Raw genomic sequence first — 14,189 nt, 5'->3', positions numbered from 1 at the left:
TTAACTTTTATTTTCCTGGAAACTCCTTCTTAAGTAGATTTTAAAGTTAAGGGGAATATTTTTTTCCTCCATATTGTGCAGCAATGGTACAATATTCTGCTGGTTGCACCCTTGTATTGAGTGAAATAACCAAACCCAAGACGCCACCGTTTCATGGCCGCAGCATCACATGGAAAAATGGAAAATTTCTAGATGACTTTGGATCATATTACACACATTTCCCTGTCATTCAGCAGGACATATTTGGTGTCTCTGGAAACCTTAGGATCTTCACTAGAATTTAAAATAAAGCTCTGCCAGCCTGAACAAAGCTCAGCTGCACAGCATGCATTTGTAATGACGAACCCACCGACGGGACCTGCAGAACTGAGGAGGTTGATACCAGTCATCTGATACTGTTTTCTATTACAGCATTCTCTCCTTACATGGACTTCAACCTATTACATAAAACACTTTAGCAATAACAAATAATCACCATACACTTTATTTGGCATTAGTATAATTATCATAAACAAATGAGGCCAAGATTGCCAACATCTTGAAGTGGCTGTTACCATTTTTTATCTTGTGTGACACCAGGTCAGGGTGGGATGCTGTTTTCCCAATAAAATGGACCTCAAGCTTTCAGAGCTTCTTTACCTCGACGTCAGATTTCAGGAGTGAAAACTGATGGAAAAATCACTCTCGACATGTTTATCCTCTTCAATAAAGCCAAAGAGAGAAGAAGGAGCGACATCCTCTTTGTGACTAAAGCAATTAGGATTACTGGAAATGCGGTCTTGATTTTTCCCTGCAGAGAGTCGGGTTGCTTTAATGTTCCTTCATATTACTTTGTCATTTTTGCCTTTCCTGCTACACTTTTGTTTTATGCATGCAATATACACCGCATAAGGCTTATGAGGATTGTTTTACTCCAAAGGCATAACTTCTAGCACTCAAATAAACAAAAATTCCCACTGGAGTTCTTATCAAACTTCGCGCCTGCTGTCTAAGCCGCCCTGGAAATGTCAAAAGCCAAATCAGGTGGGGATTATTCTCTGTAGCACTCATCACAGGCAGCCAAGTACTGGATTATGTGTGTGTGTGTGTGTGGAGGTGGTGATCTGACACCTTGTAGTAACCAACAGGTATTAGCAGTGTGATGCATCGGGCGGCCGGAGAGCGAGTGTGTACATGGAGCCCGGCTGCAGACTCAACAGGCATCATCAGTGTCACGTCCTCCGACATTTCTGACTTAATCCTATTGTGAGTCTACTGACATGTTGAGTGCTGAGTAACCGAATAAGCACATCAGCCTGCATGTGTATGTGTGTGTGTGTGTGTGTGTGTGTGTGTGAGAGAGAGAGAGAGAGAGAGATCGGTGTTGATGTTCCAGTATGCCAGCTGCTGACTCAACAAAATGAATCCTCCTTTTACAGCTGGCAGCTCAAATGATGCAATACTCGCAAATGTCACAGGAATGTGTGAGCGCTAATTACTACAGTGTCATTCACCTGTCACACACACCTGGCTGGTAGACAGTTTAGCAGAGTGTATCTGTGTCTGTAACTCTGTGTGTGTGTGTGTGTGTGTGTGTGTGTGTACATGAGTAAGAGAACACGTGAGTAAGCAGGAACGCTGGACATCAAGCCGATTTGGCTTCCCTGATTATTCATGTAGAAACGCGAGGCTGAGGCAGCTGAGTTAACCTGATTTTTCAAAGTAAAGCATTTTCATGTCCTCGCACGATGAGCAACGCAAACACCGAGGTCGGCACTCGGCTGCAGGGTGCACCATCAAGTGGTGATTTTCTTTTTATTTTGATTAATGCTACCTAATTAGTGCTTCATAGGAAATATCAAAGAAGCACAAATAAATTAATTCATCATACATAAAAAAAACATAAAAATACATGTGTGAGGATGACTGATCAAAAAAAAGTAACATAACAAGAGTGAACAGTTTCTTCTCCTCGGAAGAAATAAGTAATATTATATTACTTTAGTAACAGGTAATTAGTGATGTGGTACTTTTTTGACTAATGAGCCTGATGTGTGTGCGTGTGTGTGTGTGTGTGTGTGTGTGTGTGTGTGCGTGTGACTGACCAGATCGTCTGCTGATGACCTCCACGATGGACGGGGGGAAGAAACCCACCCTGTCCGTCCCCCTCTGGCTGTCGTGGATGTGGCCCTTCCAGCGCCCGTCCATGTGCTGCTCCAAAACCTGGGCGAGGACCAATCAGAACACAGATTACATTCCCAAAAACGTCCTAAAATTCAAAGTTTTCCCCAGAATTGTGCACTTATCGGGGTGGAAAAGCCTCTGAAGCAACATCTAGACCGTCATTTCACATTAAAACTCTCCACTGAAACTGAGGTGAGTCGACATATTCATGTGGAATCCAGTTAGACAAACTATACAACCAATAGGTAATCAAATCAGCTGACTGATCAATATCTGCATGACACATCAGCTTACCCAACACCATATATGTTAATAATAATAATAAATAATAAAAACTTTATTTGTATAGCACAGCACCTCTCATACAAGAATTGCAGCTCAAAGTGCTTCACAATAAAAAAAAAAGAACATTTGAAAACACATTAAATAAAAAATGTAAAAATTCAATATAGCGCTACTGTCTTGTTGAAATATCGTGATATTTGATGTTATTGCAGTATGTTATTGCAGTGTTATTGCACCCAGCTCAACGTTAACCCAACCCTGATTTTATTTTATTCTAAATTAATCCTTTGAAATCTCTTAAATGAAACCTTTTCATGAAAAGGACTTGACATTCTGGAAAATACTGCATTTGGCTGCAAATATTGCGATATCCTGTGTTATTGCCTAATGATCTTATCCTAGCAGGGAGTGCAGAAGATCCCGTACCTGCTGGGCTGTGTTCCCCTCTGTTTATACAGTTGATCCAGTATGAAGGAAAAACACCCGATCTGTTCAGTCACTGTGAGATATTTCATACTCGGTGCAAGTCCCGACATGAAACACACCGACTACCACCTCCATCACATCCCTCTAGCTGCTGGCTACGCCTCTGCACGGTGATTCAACAAAGTCTTTAGTCATCACTGATTAAATTTCAGACTAAATTTGAGCCAGGAAAAAAAAAAAAAAAAAAAAGCTCAAAAGCAGTGTCTAATGCAATTAATTTTTGAAGCACACCGGAAAATACATTCTGGTACATTCCTGTAAAGTGACCCACTTGTAGAAAGACTTTCCCTATCTGGAGTACAAGTCCGTGCTACCATTTATTTCTTTATTTACTTATGGTTTATTTGAGGGGGACATGGGTACAGGTTTGCTGCTGAATTAACTAGGATTTGGTAGCTCTCTTTAAAAGTGGTGAAGTCTGCAGTGGATCTGCTGCAGTCTCTTGATGTGTTTGCAGAGAGCCTTAGGAGTGACATTTAAACACGAGCTTTACATGATGAAAATCAATAAAGTTAGGAGAATTAATAATTACATAATTACTTTACGAGACTTGACCACGGACACAACACTAGAGGTAGCCTAGGCAATGTATCCCTCTACAGGCACAGGACAAAGGTTGGAGCACTCTCTTTCAGGTACAGGGGTGCTGTGGAGTGGAATAAACTCCCTTTTTTCCTCCTTTATCCTTTTAAAAGGACCACAGTGGAAATAAGTCACTGACTTTTCTGTGTTATCCTGGTTAGTTTTTGCTCTTTCTTTTTAAGACATTCTCTGTGTCTTTTAAAAACTTGTGAATAAACTAAACTAAACTAAAGAACTTAGAATCTTGTATTTACTTAAAATGTGTCAATGATTGTGCCTTATTTGCTTCTCGTCCAAGATTTCCAAAGCCTGATTGTAAAGTTTGAACATTATCCCACAGCCAGTAGGACTCTGGTGAGGGTGAAGCTGGAGGAAGTGTGTTGGGCCTGCAGGAAGCATCTCTGACGGCGCCGTGTCACTGACCGCATCAACTGAAGAGTCAGAGGTCGCCCTTCACGCTCGACTGCAGCACAAACCGCACATTGACGCACTCCCAGAGGCAAGATGCGGGGCAGAGTTCATCTAAAGGTGTGTGTGAAGGCACAGCGGGGTGTGTGTTTGTCTGTACAGTAGACGTGTAGGCGTTGAACAGCTGAACGTGCCTCGACTTGTCTCTGAAAGCCGACGGTGATATCGGCTCACTGTACCTGCGGACTGGATCGCCCAGAGCGGCTGGGCTCGCTGGTTCCCACTGTGAAAGTTCAGGCCGACTTCAAACAGGAACTTCAGGCAGGAAACAAGCCCAGGTGGGAGAACGCAGGTCTGCATCGGATGTCCCGCCGATTACATCAAAAACTTCTTTGCTTCCCGTCTCTTTTCATGTGCCTCACCACCGGCTCAACCTTACAGTCTCCATGATGGTTACACAAATCAGTTCGCTAATACCCGACCTTCTGATAAAAGTAGGCCATTCATGTTTGTAGATCCTCTCGCTCAAATATATAGATGTGAAATTGCTCAGATGTTCAGTTATAGTGTTACATAAACTTCCGCTAAACTGAAGAAATAAGGTCATCACCAAAATCCAAGCAAGTAAAAACACACAAAATAATATTCGTTTTGGTTTGCAGATGCATAATGACTGCATAAATAGAAAAAAAATCTGACATATGAAACACCTTCATCTCACGATAACGCGGCGCAGCAGCTGCAGACTCTGTCACTTGAGTAAACTTCCACTGAAGTTGTTTTATTAAACATAAAATACTGCCAGTGAGTATCTTCCACCTCTGATATGATGCAGGTTCATCGCTTTTCCAACTGAACCAGCTTCAGACGCATCCGCTGGTAAAATCTTTAATGATGCCTCCGTGTGCCGTAAGGAGCCGCCGACCCATCTAAAATAATTTCATGAGTACAGTTTTCAGTGTCACATGTTGTTATTTCAGAGGCTTTTACACCCTGCCAGGAAAAAAATCCCAGGGGAAACCGTCTTGAAGAGGTGGTTTCAGGAGAGGTGGGTTCAAATCTGAACTTTCGTTTTTCAACGTGTGCAGCTCTCACACGACAGGAACAAGGAGAAAAATGTCAAACATGTTTGAAAATAATCAGGTTATCTGGCCCACGACTGAATTGTGAGATCAGGAAATGACGACCTCACACACTGCATCTGGGAACATCTGGGACTCATAAATCAGCTGTGATATTGTACAGCGTGCGCCCGGTATAAACCACCTTGTCACCTTATCAGAAAGTTAGTTGGCCATCAGGCATTAGAGCCACTGTGTAAAGGTTTTACTCTGGTTTGTTTCCACCCTGAAGCCCTGAGCCGCTCACCATGATGACGTCTCCGGCGCGAATGTTGAGCGCGGTGGGATCGTGGAGGTTCCAGTAGTCTTTCAGAGCTCTGACCTGCAAAACGCCTGTAGCATCTGGATGACAAGGGAGACAGAGACATTCAAATTCAGCTTATTTAGATCATGACTTTGTTGCTGTACTCCTTCGCTGCCATCCCCAGGGGAGATGAAGGCTTGGGAATAAGATAAGACGACAGGAACTAAAACAAAATACAAGGGAGGCGACAGAAGTTACCAAAATAAGATATATATCTGTTTCTTTTTTTTTTTTTTTTTTCAAAGCCGGAAGAGAACAATTCAAATCTACAGTGGTTTAAACCGGCGAGCAGCAGCACAGTCACAACACCGACTGTCTTTTGAATGAGTCATTTCTCCCAGAACCAACACGGAGCCAACTGCTTCATGCAGCCACTGCACGGCAGACGCATCAATAATTAATCTGCCGCGTGTGTCGACTGACTTTGTGAAAGAGTAATTCATCTCTCCGCGCTGCCCTGGTAAACAGGACGAGAAAGTCTCCGCGCTGAGGCCTCCGCGTTTAAAGCAGGCGCTCGCTCGTTACCCACAAGTGCTCATTATGCTTTCAGTTCCCATGCTTGGAGAGGCACTTCAAACGGCTCGGGCCTGCTGGATTAGAGAGCAGATAACACAAACACAAGAGGCCAAACTCAACGCTAATTCACATCCATACACTGTAATCTCTCATATGCACAGCTCTCTTAAATCTGGAGCTCAGTGTGAATGCACAAACACACACACACACACACACACACACGCAGCCTATTGTTTGCGGCTCTGCAAGCTAATAGATAGGAGTTTAAAGTTATGTAACCCTGAGGTGAAACACTGGCGCTTTGTGAACTACAGCTCCTTTGAGTCCCGATATATCCTCCCTGTCTATACCCATTCTTAACGCAGACAGATGCTTCGGTTTCTCACATTCTGAGAGCGACCTGGATCCACAGAACAGGGAGGGTGGGAGGGTATACGGCGAAGACAGTGACGGAGGTGAGAGAGAAAGGCTGAGAGGCGCCTGAGAGAGGAAAGAGGAAAGTTAAGAAAGACAGGCTGAGGGGAGAAAAAAGAAAAAAAAACAGATTTCTGACAGCTGTGTGCCTTGACTCTCACCTCGGAGGAGCTGCTTGATGTCCTTGCTGGCGTGGGAGGTGGTGAACTGGTTGACGATGTCCAGCGCCGTCTGGTTGTAAGTGTTGCGGATGTTGACGTCCACCCCGGCCTGCACAGACAAAGACAACATCGTCTACATTACGTACACGCCGCACGTCTGCGTGACACTTCATCAACACTGAATTTGAACTTTTCCCCTCCGGGAGATGTTACAGGTTCCTGAGCGCACTGCAAAAACTATTATTTGTCTTATTTCAAGTCAAAAATGTCTTATTCCTAGTCAAAATATCTCATTACACTTAAAATAAGACATGATCACCTCAGAAGTAACTTGTTTTTAGACAATTGTCTCTTGTTTCAAGTGAAAATTTGCTTGAAACAAGTGAAAATTTGCTTGTTTAATTGGCAAAATTTGTTTCTTGTTTCTAGCTAATTTTCACTTATTTCAAGTGAATTTTCACTTTTTCCACTGACAAATTTTGCCAATGAAACAAGCAAATTTTCACTTTTTTCAAGTGAATTTTCACGTGAAACAAGTGAAACTTGTCTAAAAACAATTTACTTCTGAGGTGATCATGTCTTATTTTAAGTGTAATAAGATATTTTGACTTGAAATAAGACAAATAATCTTGGTAAGATTTTGTGTTTTTGCAGTGCGCTAACAGAAAGAAATGATTCGTCCCCCACACGCTGTTCACATCCTAAATACAACGAGGATTCACATCTACAGGGTGGTGCTCCTGCGACTTTGCTGCGTTTTTTGGCCATGCATACAGCAACCGTGCATTTAACACGCTTGTATATCACACTGCAAAAACTCAAAATCTTACCAAGATTATTTGTCTTATTTCAAGTCAAAAATGTCTTATTCCTAGTCAAAATATCTTAGTACACTTAAAATAAGACAGGATCACCTCAGAAGTAACTTGTTTTTAGACAACTGTCTCTTGTTTCAAGTGAAAATTTGCTTGAAACAAGTGAAAATTTGCTTGTTTCATTGGCAAAATTTGTTTCTTGTTTCTAGGTAATTTTCATTTATTTGAAGTGAATTTTCACTTTTTCCACTGGCAAATTTTGACAAAGAAACAAGCAAATTTTCACACGAAACAAGTGAAAATTGTCTAAAAACAAGTTACTTCTGAGGTGATCATGTCTTATTTTAAGTGTAATAAGATATTTTGACTTGAAATAAGACAAATAATCTTGGTAAGATTTTGCGTTTTTGCAGTGCGCTAACAGAAAGAAATGATTCGTCCCACACACGCTGTTCACATCCTAAATACGACGAGGATTCACATCTACAGGGTGGTGCTCCTGCGACTTTGCTGCGTTTTTTGGCCATACATACAGCAACCGTGCATTTAACAGACTTGTATATCGTACGCTGTATTTATTTTGAAGGTCGGTGCTGCTGAGACTTCCTGTTTTATAATGTCTTAAGACGAAATTAAAGGGAAATTTCCACACTGTGGGTGATAACATTTTCATATTTTTGTGTGTAACCTTTTGGTAACTCGAGATCACATGCTCCTTTTTCCCTTCATGATTAAAGTGGATTTTACAGATGAAGCCTATAATGTGGGATCATGGCTTCCAGCTGGAACCTCCATCTCGTGGAAAACGCAAATGTTTTTGTAAAGTCAGCAGTCGCAACATGCGCTTTCCCCCCCGGAGGGAATCATTAACGATTCATCTTATCTTTATGCAACATTTTGGGGAAACTACAGGGGTACGATGTGACAAAGAGAACAAAGACACTGTGGGAGTAACAGTGAGTCATAAAAAAAAAAAAAAACTCAGTTAAAAAAAATAATCTATATCGCCACAGTACAGTACACAGCTCCCCTGGCGTTATTTTTAATTTGGATACGGCTTCCAAATAAATTTCTGGTAGTTGATCTTGCTTTTCCTTATAATGATAAAAACTACAAGATCAAATTTGGGCACACTTTGGGATAAGGTAGGGCAATTAACCTGACATATGAATGTTTCTATGCCTGAACCTTAACTCCTACAACTTTGATTATCCCTTAAATTACTTTTTAAGTAGCTTCAAAGTTAGAAGATTGATTTTTCCATATTGTCAATGTCACAAAAATGTCCTGCATCTGCTGATTGCAACACATCTTTGAAGCTCCACCACAGTCACAATGAGTGAAACATTCAAAGCCAACATGCCATTGTTTTATGGCTCCACCATTACATCAAATAGAAAATATCTAGATGTCTTGTGCATCATTTTATACACATTTGCCTGTAATTCAACAGGACATATTTGGTATATTTGGACACTTTGGGATCTCCACAATCAATAAAGTTGCGGGTTTGAATAAAGCTCAGCCATGCAACATGCATCGATGCACACTGTTTTTTTGGGGGTTTTTTTTATCATCTATTTATCATCTGGGTGCTATTTATTTATCATCTGTTTATACTGTAAATTTGCACATTGCCCACATCTATGCACATTGTATACATCGATGCACACTGGTTTTATTGGTTTTTTGCACATTGTTTTTTTGCACATTGGGTACTTAGATCTTAGATCTCGAGTGTCATCTTTTATTCTTTATTTTTGATTTACTTAATCTTGTACTCTGTGGATACTGCTGAAAACTGTGAATTTCCTTCGGGATGAATAAAGTATCTATCTATCTATCTATCTATTTATAAATAATAATCAATCAAGAGGGAACCACATTTTAATTTCATTATACAACCTGTTGTATAATGGCCAATAAACTTCCTTGTATCCTTGTAATGACAAACGTATTGATAGGAGCAGCAGGATTTTATTTAAAGACATTTTTTTTTATTTAAAGACATTAAAGAACTAATCAGCAGACATTGAATTTACTTTGTATTTTATTAAAGCCCTCTCTCGTCACATGGACTTACATCCAGCAGCAGTCGGACCACCTCCGTCTTGCCGTAGAGGGACGCCTCGTGCAGGGCGGTGCCGGCCTTGGTGGTCTTGTTGATATCGATGCCCGCCTTTAGCAGCAACCTGGCATGAACAGACGGAGAGACGGCAACAACGGCTGCACGTTAAAACCAAACACACAACCATCAACTCCTGACATGGCAAATATAAATGACCTGATTATTGCTTTGATTTCCTTTCCGACAACGTGGCCTCAGAGGGGCTTCAGCGGCTGGAGCAAGGAGTGCAAAGTGATTAAAACTATAAAACTCTCTCTCTCTGTTGCTTTTTCTCTGTGCTTTAGTGAGAGCTGACAGACAGACACATGGATGGATGGATGGATGGATGGGTGGAGTGCAGGCTCCTGCAGTAAAAAGTGACAGTGACGATATATCATTTCAGAGCCGATCTTCTGTTTAACGGCTGCAAACCCACAGAGATGCCACAGGGGTGAAGAGGAGGGACTTCACATTCCAGCTCCACATGTGCGCACACACACGAGACCTTGAGTCAGCCTGACATTTTGAAGCAGACTTGACTGTGACCGAGGAAATTTTGCCCGAACCCGACTCAAACCTGATCACGAGCAGCCGGAGCCTCGAGAAACCCTGACATTTATCCTGCAGGAGTTTATCTTTAGGCCTCTTATTATTTGGAGTCTACAGTATCTGCTGCCATTAGATGAAAACGGATGGAAAATCTAAATTTAACATTAGGCCATATCATTCAAAATTAAGTTTAAATGCCACTTTAATAAATTGATTGAATTTCACCTCAGCAATCCAAGCCACAAAGCAAAATATATCCATTAAAATAAGTTGGAAAAACCCCAAATATGACACATCCCGGCCTGTTTTCTTTAAATTTCTGACCCGTCTGAACTGGCAGCCATCTCAAGCTCTAACACACACAATCACACACACACACAAAGATACATATATACACACACACACACACATATACACACTAGCGTATGCTTTCTGTATGCAGATGAGTATTTTATTGTTATTTTTTAAATTAGGTTTTTACTGGGATTTTGGTTTTAATTGACAAGAGCTGAGGGAAAAATATACAAAGTGACTTTTTCGCTACCTAATAATGTATAAGGTGCTACTATTATTTTCTCCTAGTATATGTATTTTACTGTATATCATAAAGTTATAAGGTGATCAAATGAATGTCTACATGCATTTAAAGTTGTTACAGATCTGACATGATCCGCACGTTTCATGAAGCTTTTCTCAATTAAGTGTTTTCAATAAGTTCCGCAGACTGGAAGGCCTATGGCGGCGCTGCAGTGGCAATTTGTCATTTCAAAAGTACACACAAAGTTGTAGATAAACACACACACACCCTCACACACACACACACGTACACAAATACAGATCTTGGTGTTTGGCAGGCCGGGCCGTAGGAATGCTTTGGGGGAATTTCAGAGTTCTGCTGGGAATGCGAGGCATGGCAGAGTGATTGTGAGAGTGCTGCGAGAGTTACATTCGCACACACACACACACACACACACACACACGCACATTCTCTCAAGAAAAAAAAAAAAGGAATCAACACTGCACACTCACACAAAGCCAGTACAAGGGGAAGAGTTCATGTACCCACATCCCCATGCGAAAGCCCTGGCTCAGTGGTGGCAAACCGCAAACCACAAGAGCCCTGCCCTGCGCCCCGAAGCATCTCGACGCCGCAAGCCCTCAGCTAAAAGTGGAGATTCAAACTAAAAGAAAAAAAAAAAAAAAAATTCAGCACCGCAGCCACGTTACCCTGGAATGAAGACTGTCTTGCATCTGTAAAAAATGAACTGACAAATGTGTTATAAAAAAAAAAAAACAATAACAAAAAAGGGATGATGTCGGCCTGCACGAGGCATCATCTCTTGCCTGGCACGGCGTCAACACGACTCGGTTCCTGGCTCATTACACACAAAACTCTCAAGAGGTCACTGGGAATATAAGAGAAAGAGAGAGAGAGAGAGAGAGAGAGAGAGAGAGACTAAACCTCTCTCACATATCTCATTATTCTAATCTTGACACAGATGCTTGTGTTGGCACCTCTGCTGCGACTCCCGCTCGCTCCCGTCCTTCCCAAACCTCAAATCTCTCGCTCTTATTCGCTTCTTTCTTATCTCATTTCCTCTCTTCCTCCTTCCCGTGTCTCTGTCTCTCTCTCTCTCCCTCTCCTCCCACTCTGCCTCGCAGCTCTGCGGCTCCCAGCAGTGAAGAAGCTTGGTTCACTTCACCTTAAAGCGGAACAAAAGGAGGGCAGACAGACAGGGACTCATCAAAGAAGTCTTTCTCCCTGCAGTCCTCACTGGGTGCTGAGAGAGGAGAAACAAAAAAAACGAAAAAAAAAACACCTATCCTTGCTCTGTGCTGCTCTGCTCTCGGTTGTACTCGCTCAGTAGCTGTGCTCTGACACAGCCGTCATGTGAATTTAACCTGCACTTCTGAAATGTCGCAAAAAATAAAATGCAAAGCGCGTGCGTAAAACGGAACGTCGACAAGAAGAAAAGGGTGAACGAGAAAAATGAGTACCGATTCAAGTCGTTACTGACAGATTTGAGAACGTCAAAAGCCACGTTTTAACTCATAAGCAATGAACAAGAACCGAGCCCACATCGTTATGCCTTCAACAGCTGCATATTGACTCCTGTTTGTCGCATTCAGTAACGTCTTCACTGAAAAAAGAAAAAGAAAAGTCAACAGTGACCATCACATCCACAGCCAATGGTGCAAGTTACTCTGAGGATACTTTTTTTTTTTTAATCTTTTTATGTATGATTTTTGGTGTCTGACACTTTGCTGTGTGAGGCTTTATGACTTCTCGGCCTGTTGGTGGCGCTGTAGTGGACCAATCAGTTTCATTTTGTTGGATACAAGATATCAATGTAAAAAAAACACATCATTCCCCAAAGGTTCATCGAATTTGGCCCAGCCGTGTCTGAGATACTGAGTGTGAAGCTTTGGGTCCTGTTGGCCTGGTGGTGGCGCTGTGTTGGGCCAAACAGGTTTATATTCAAAATGCCGGATACCAGTGTCAAAATCCATTATTCCTCCAAGTGTCGTTCAAAACGGGCCAGCGGAGGCCGAGAAATCTAATCCATAGTCTGTTCCCTTGATCTTTGATCATGGGGGACAATAATTTTCTTCAAGTGAGCATGAAAGCTGGGTGAATTTTAATCAGGTTTTGCCATTTATATCCAGCTTTTCTAATATGATACATCATAATTTACACAAAAAAAAGCGAATAAACGATCATTCTCATCCTTGTCGGCCCTATTTCAGCGGTGTGTAAACAAAGTGGTGTGTCTGGGGTCACGGCCTGGCCAGCCTCAGTGCACAGGGAGCCGATATCAACAGAATGACAGACACAAGGGAAACCCTCCAAGCATCTGAAACGGGTCCTCACCGCTCAGATTAAAGCACCGAGATCGAAAAAGTGCGGCTGGTTCATCATTTTCAAATAAAACCAATCAAAAGCGAAACATCCCAACCTATTACTCGAAAAACTGGCTTCGTGCCCGAGAGAGGAACGAGAAGAGAACGTTACTAAAGAGCCAATCAAGTCTGCGCCGATGACGGGACCGGACGCCGAGATCCAGACTCCGCCGGTGACCCACATAGACGCTGAAGCTCCTCCACAGACGCAGTGACTGTGGTGGAAGTGGCAGAACTGGGTCAGAACGACAGCACTTCCCTCCTCGATCCACAGACATGTGAGGCGCTGCCAGAGCTGCAGACCTCACAGGGACTCACCGCAGCGGGAAGGAGGGAAGGGAAGGGAAGGGAAGGCTGCAGGGCCAGACCGACACGCTGAGCGGATACTGGCCCTAATTAGAGATTAAAAATAATCCGAGACGGACAACGCTGACTGTCCATCTCTGATTGATGGTGCAGTTTGTTTGATTGTACATCTGTTTATTGTGAATTTGTTAATGGTACGCTCTTAACCCTAAATAATTCTAAAGTGACATTTAGGACAGATTCTACCAAAGTACAGATGGATTAAGATCCTACATATCTGCACATTATATATACAGATACATATTTTGGCTCTGACGGGTCAGTAACTGTCTGAGTTTTAATAAAATCCTAGCATTTCAGCTTAACCCTATAAAGCCATTTGTATCATATATGATACACATTTTCAATTCCGTTTTTCGTTTTCAGTTTAATCAATACTTGACCAAAATACTGTTGTATACCTTTGAACACTTCCCCTGTTCACCCTGCACCATTGGCACTTCAAGTACATATCATATATCATACACCAGAAAGGTCGTGTAATAACATATTTTTTGATATATATTTTTTTTTAATATATATATTTTGTTATAGGACTAAATAAAGGGTTCAATTTCAAAAAATTGGAATTTTCTGCCAATTCTTTCATAGTTCAGGCTTTATAGGGTTAATGGAGATGTGCAGTCTGGATGGGTGGTGTTCAAAGTGGGGTCTGAGGACCCCCATGGGTCATTAAGGAGCTTCCACGGGGTCCTCAGCAAAAAGAGGAATAATTTAATTTCACTTTAATTTCATATGCTAGAAATTATGGCACACAAAATGTGTGAGTGATTATTTTAACACTGGGTTTTAGTTGCGCAACCATTTTTCAGTGTTCAGATGTGACATATAAATAATTTAATACTTGACACAAACCACATTGTCTTTTCATATGACAGCCCCTCGGGCAAAATCACTCCGTGTGAGTCTGGGACATGAACATGTTTGAAACTCCGCGGCCTTGGTTGTCAAATCTGCGACTCATTACACCTTTCACCTTTCACCTTTCAAACCTTACAAGCTTAAACCCAA

General features: G+C 41.8%; 1 protein-coding gene across 2 annotated transcripts in view; it reads right to left on the bottom strand.

Annotated features, from left to right (window-relative positions):
- The window catches only part of LOC115363200 (CASK interacting protein 2), a 98,148-nt gene that overhangs the window by 13,952 nt on the left and 70,007 nt on the right, over window positions 1-14,189 (bottom strand). For both annotated transcript variants that reach the window (XM_030057303.1, XM_030057304.1), the window contains exons 8-11: window positions 9,339-9,447; window positions 6,441-6,549; window positions 5,293-5,387; window positions 2,085-2,202 (exon numbers count right to left, since the gene is read on the bottom strand). In XM_030057303.1, coding sequence (XP_029913163.1) covers window positions 2,085-2,202; window positions 5,293-5,387; window positions 6,441-6,549; window positions 9,339-9,447 — 431 coding nt within the window. The remainder of the gene's footprint in view (window positions 1-2,084; window positions 2,203-5,292; window positions 5,388-6,440; window positions 6,550-9,338; window positions 9,448-14,189) is intronic.

The sequence above is a fragment of the Myripristis murdjan genome, chromosome 8 (assembly GCF_902150065.1).
Source record: "Myripristis murdjan chromosome 8, fMyrMur1.1, whole genome shotgun sequence".
Classification (NCBI taxonomy): domain Eukaryota; kingdom Metazoa; phylum Chordata; class Actinopteri; order Holocentriformes; family Holocentridae; genus Myripristis; species Myripristis murdjan.
The sequence above is the reverse complement of the archived record's forward strand: the minus strand, read 5'-3'. Positions and strand labels throughout refer to the sequence as shown.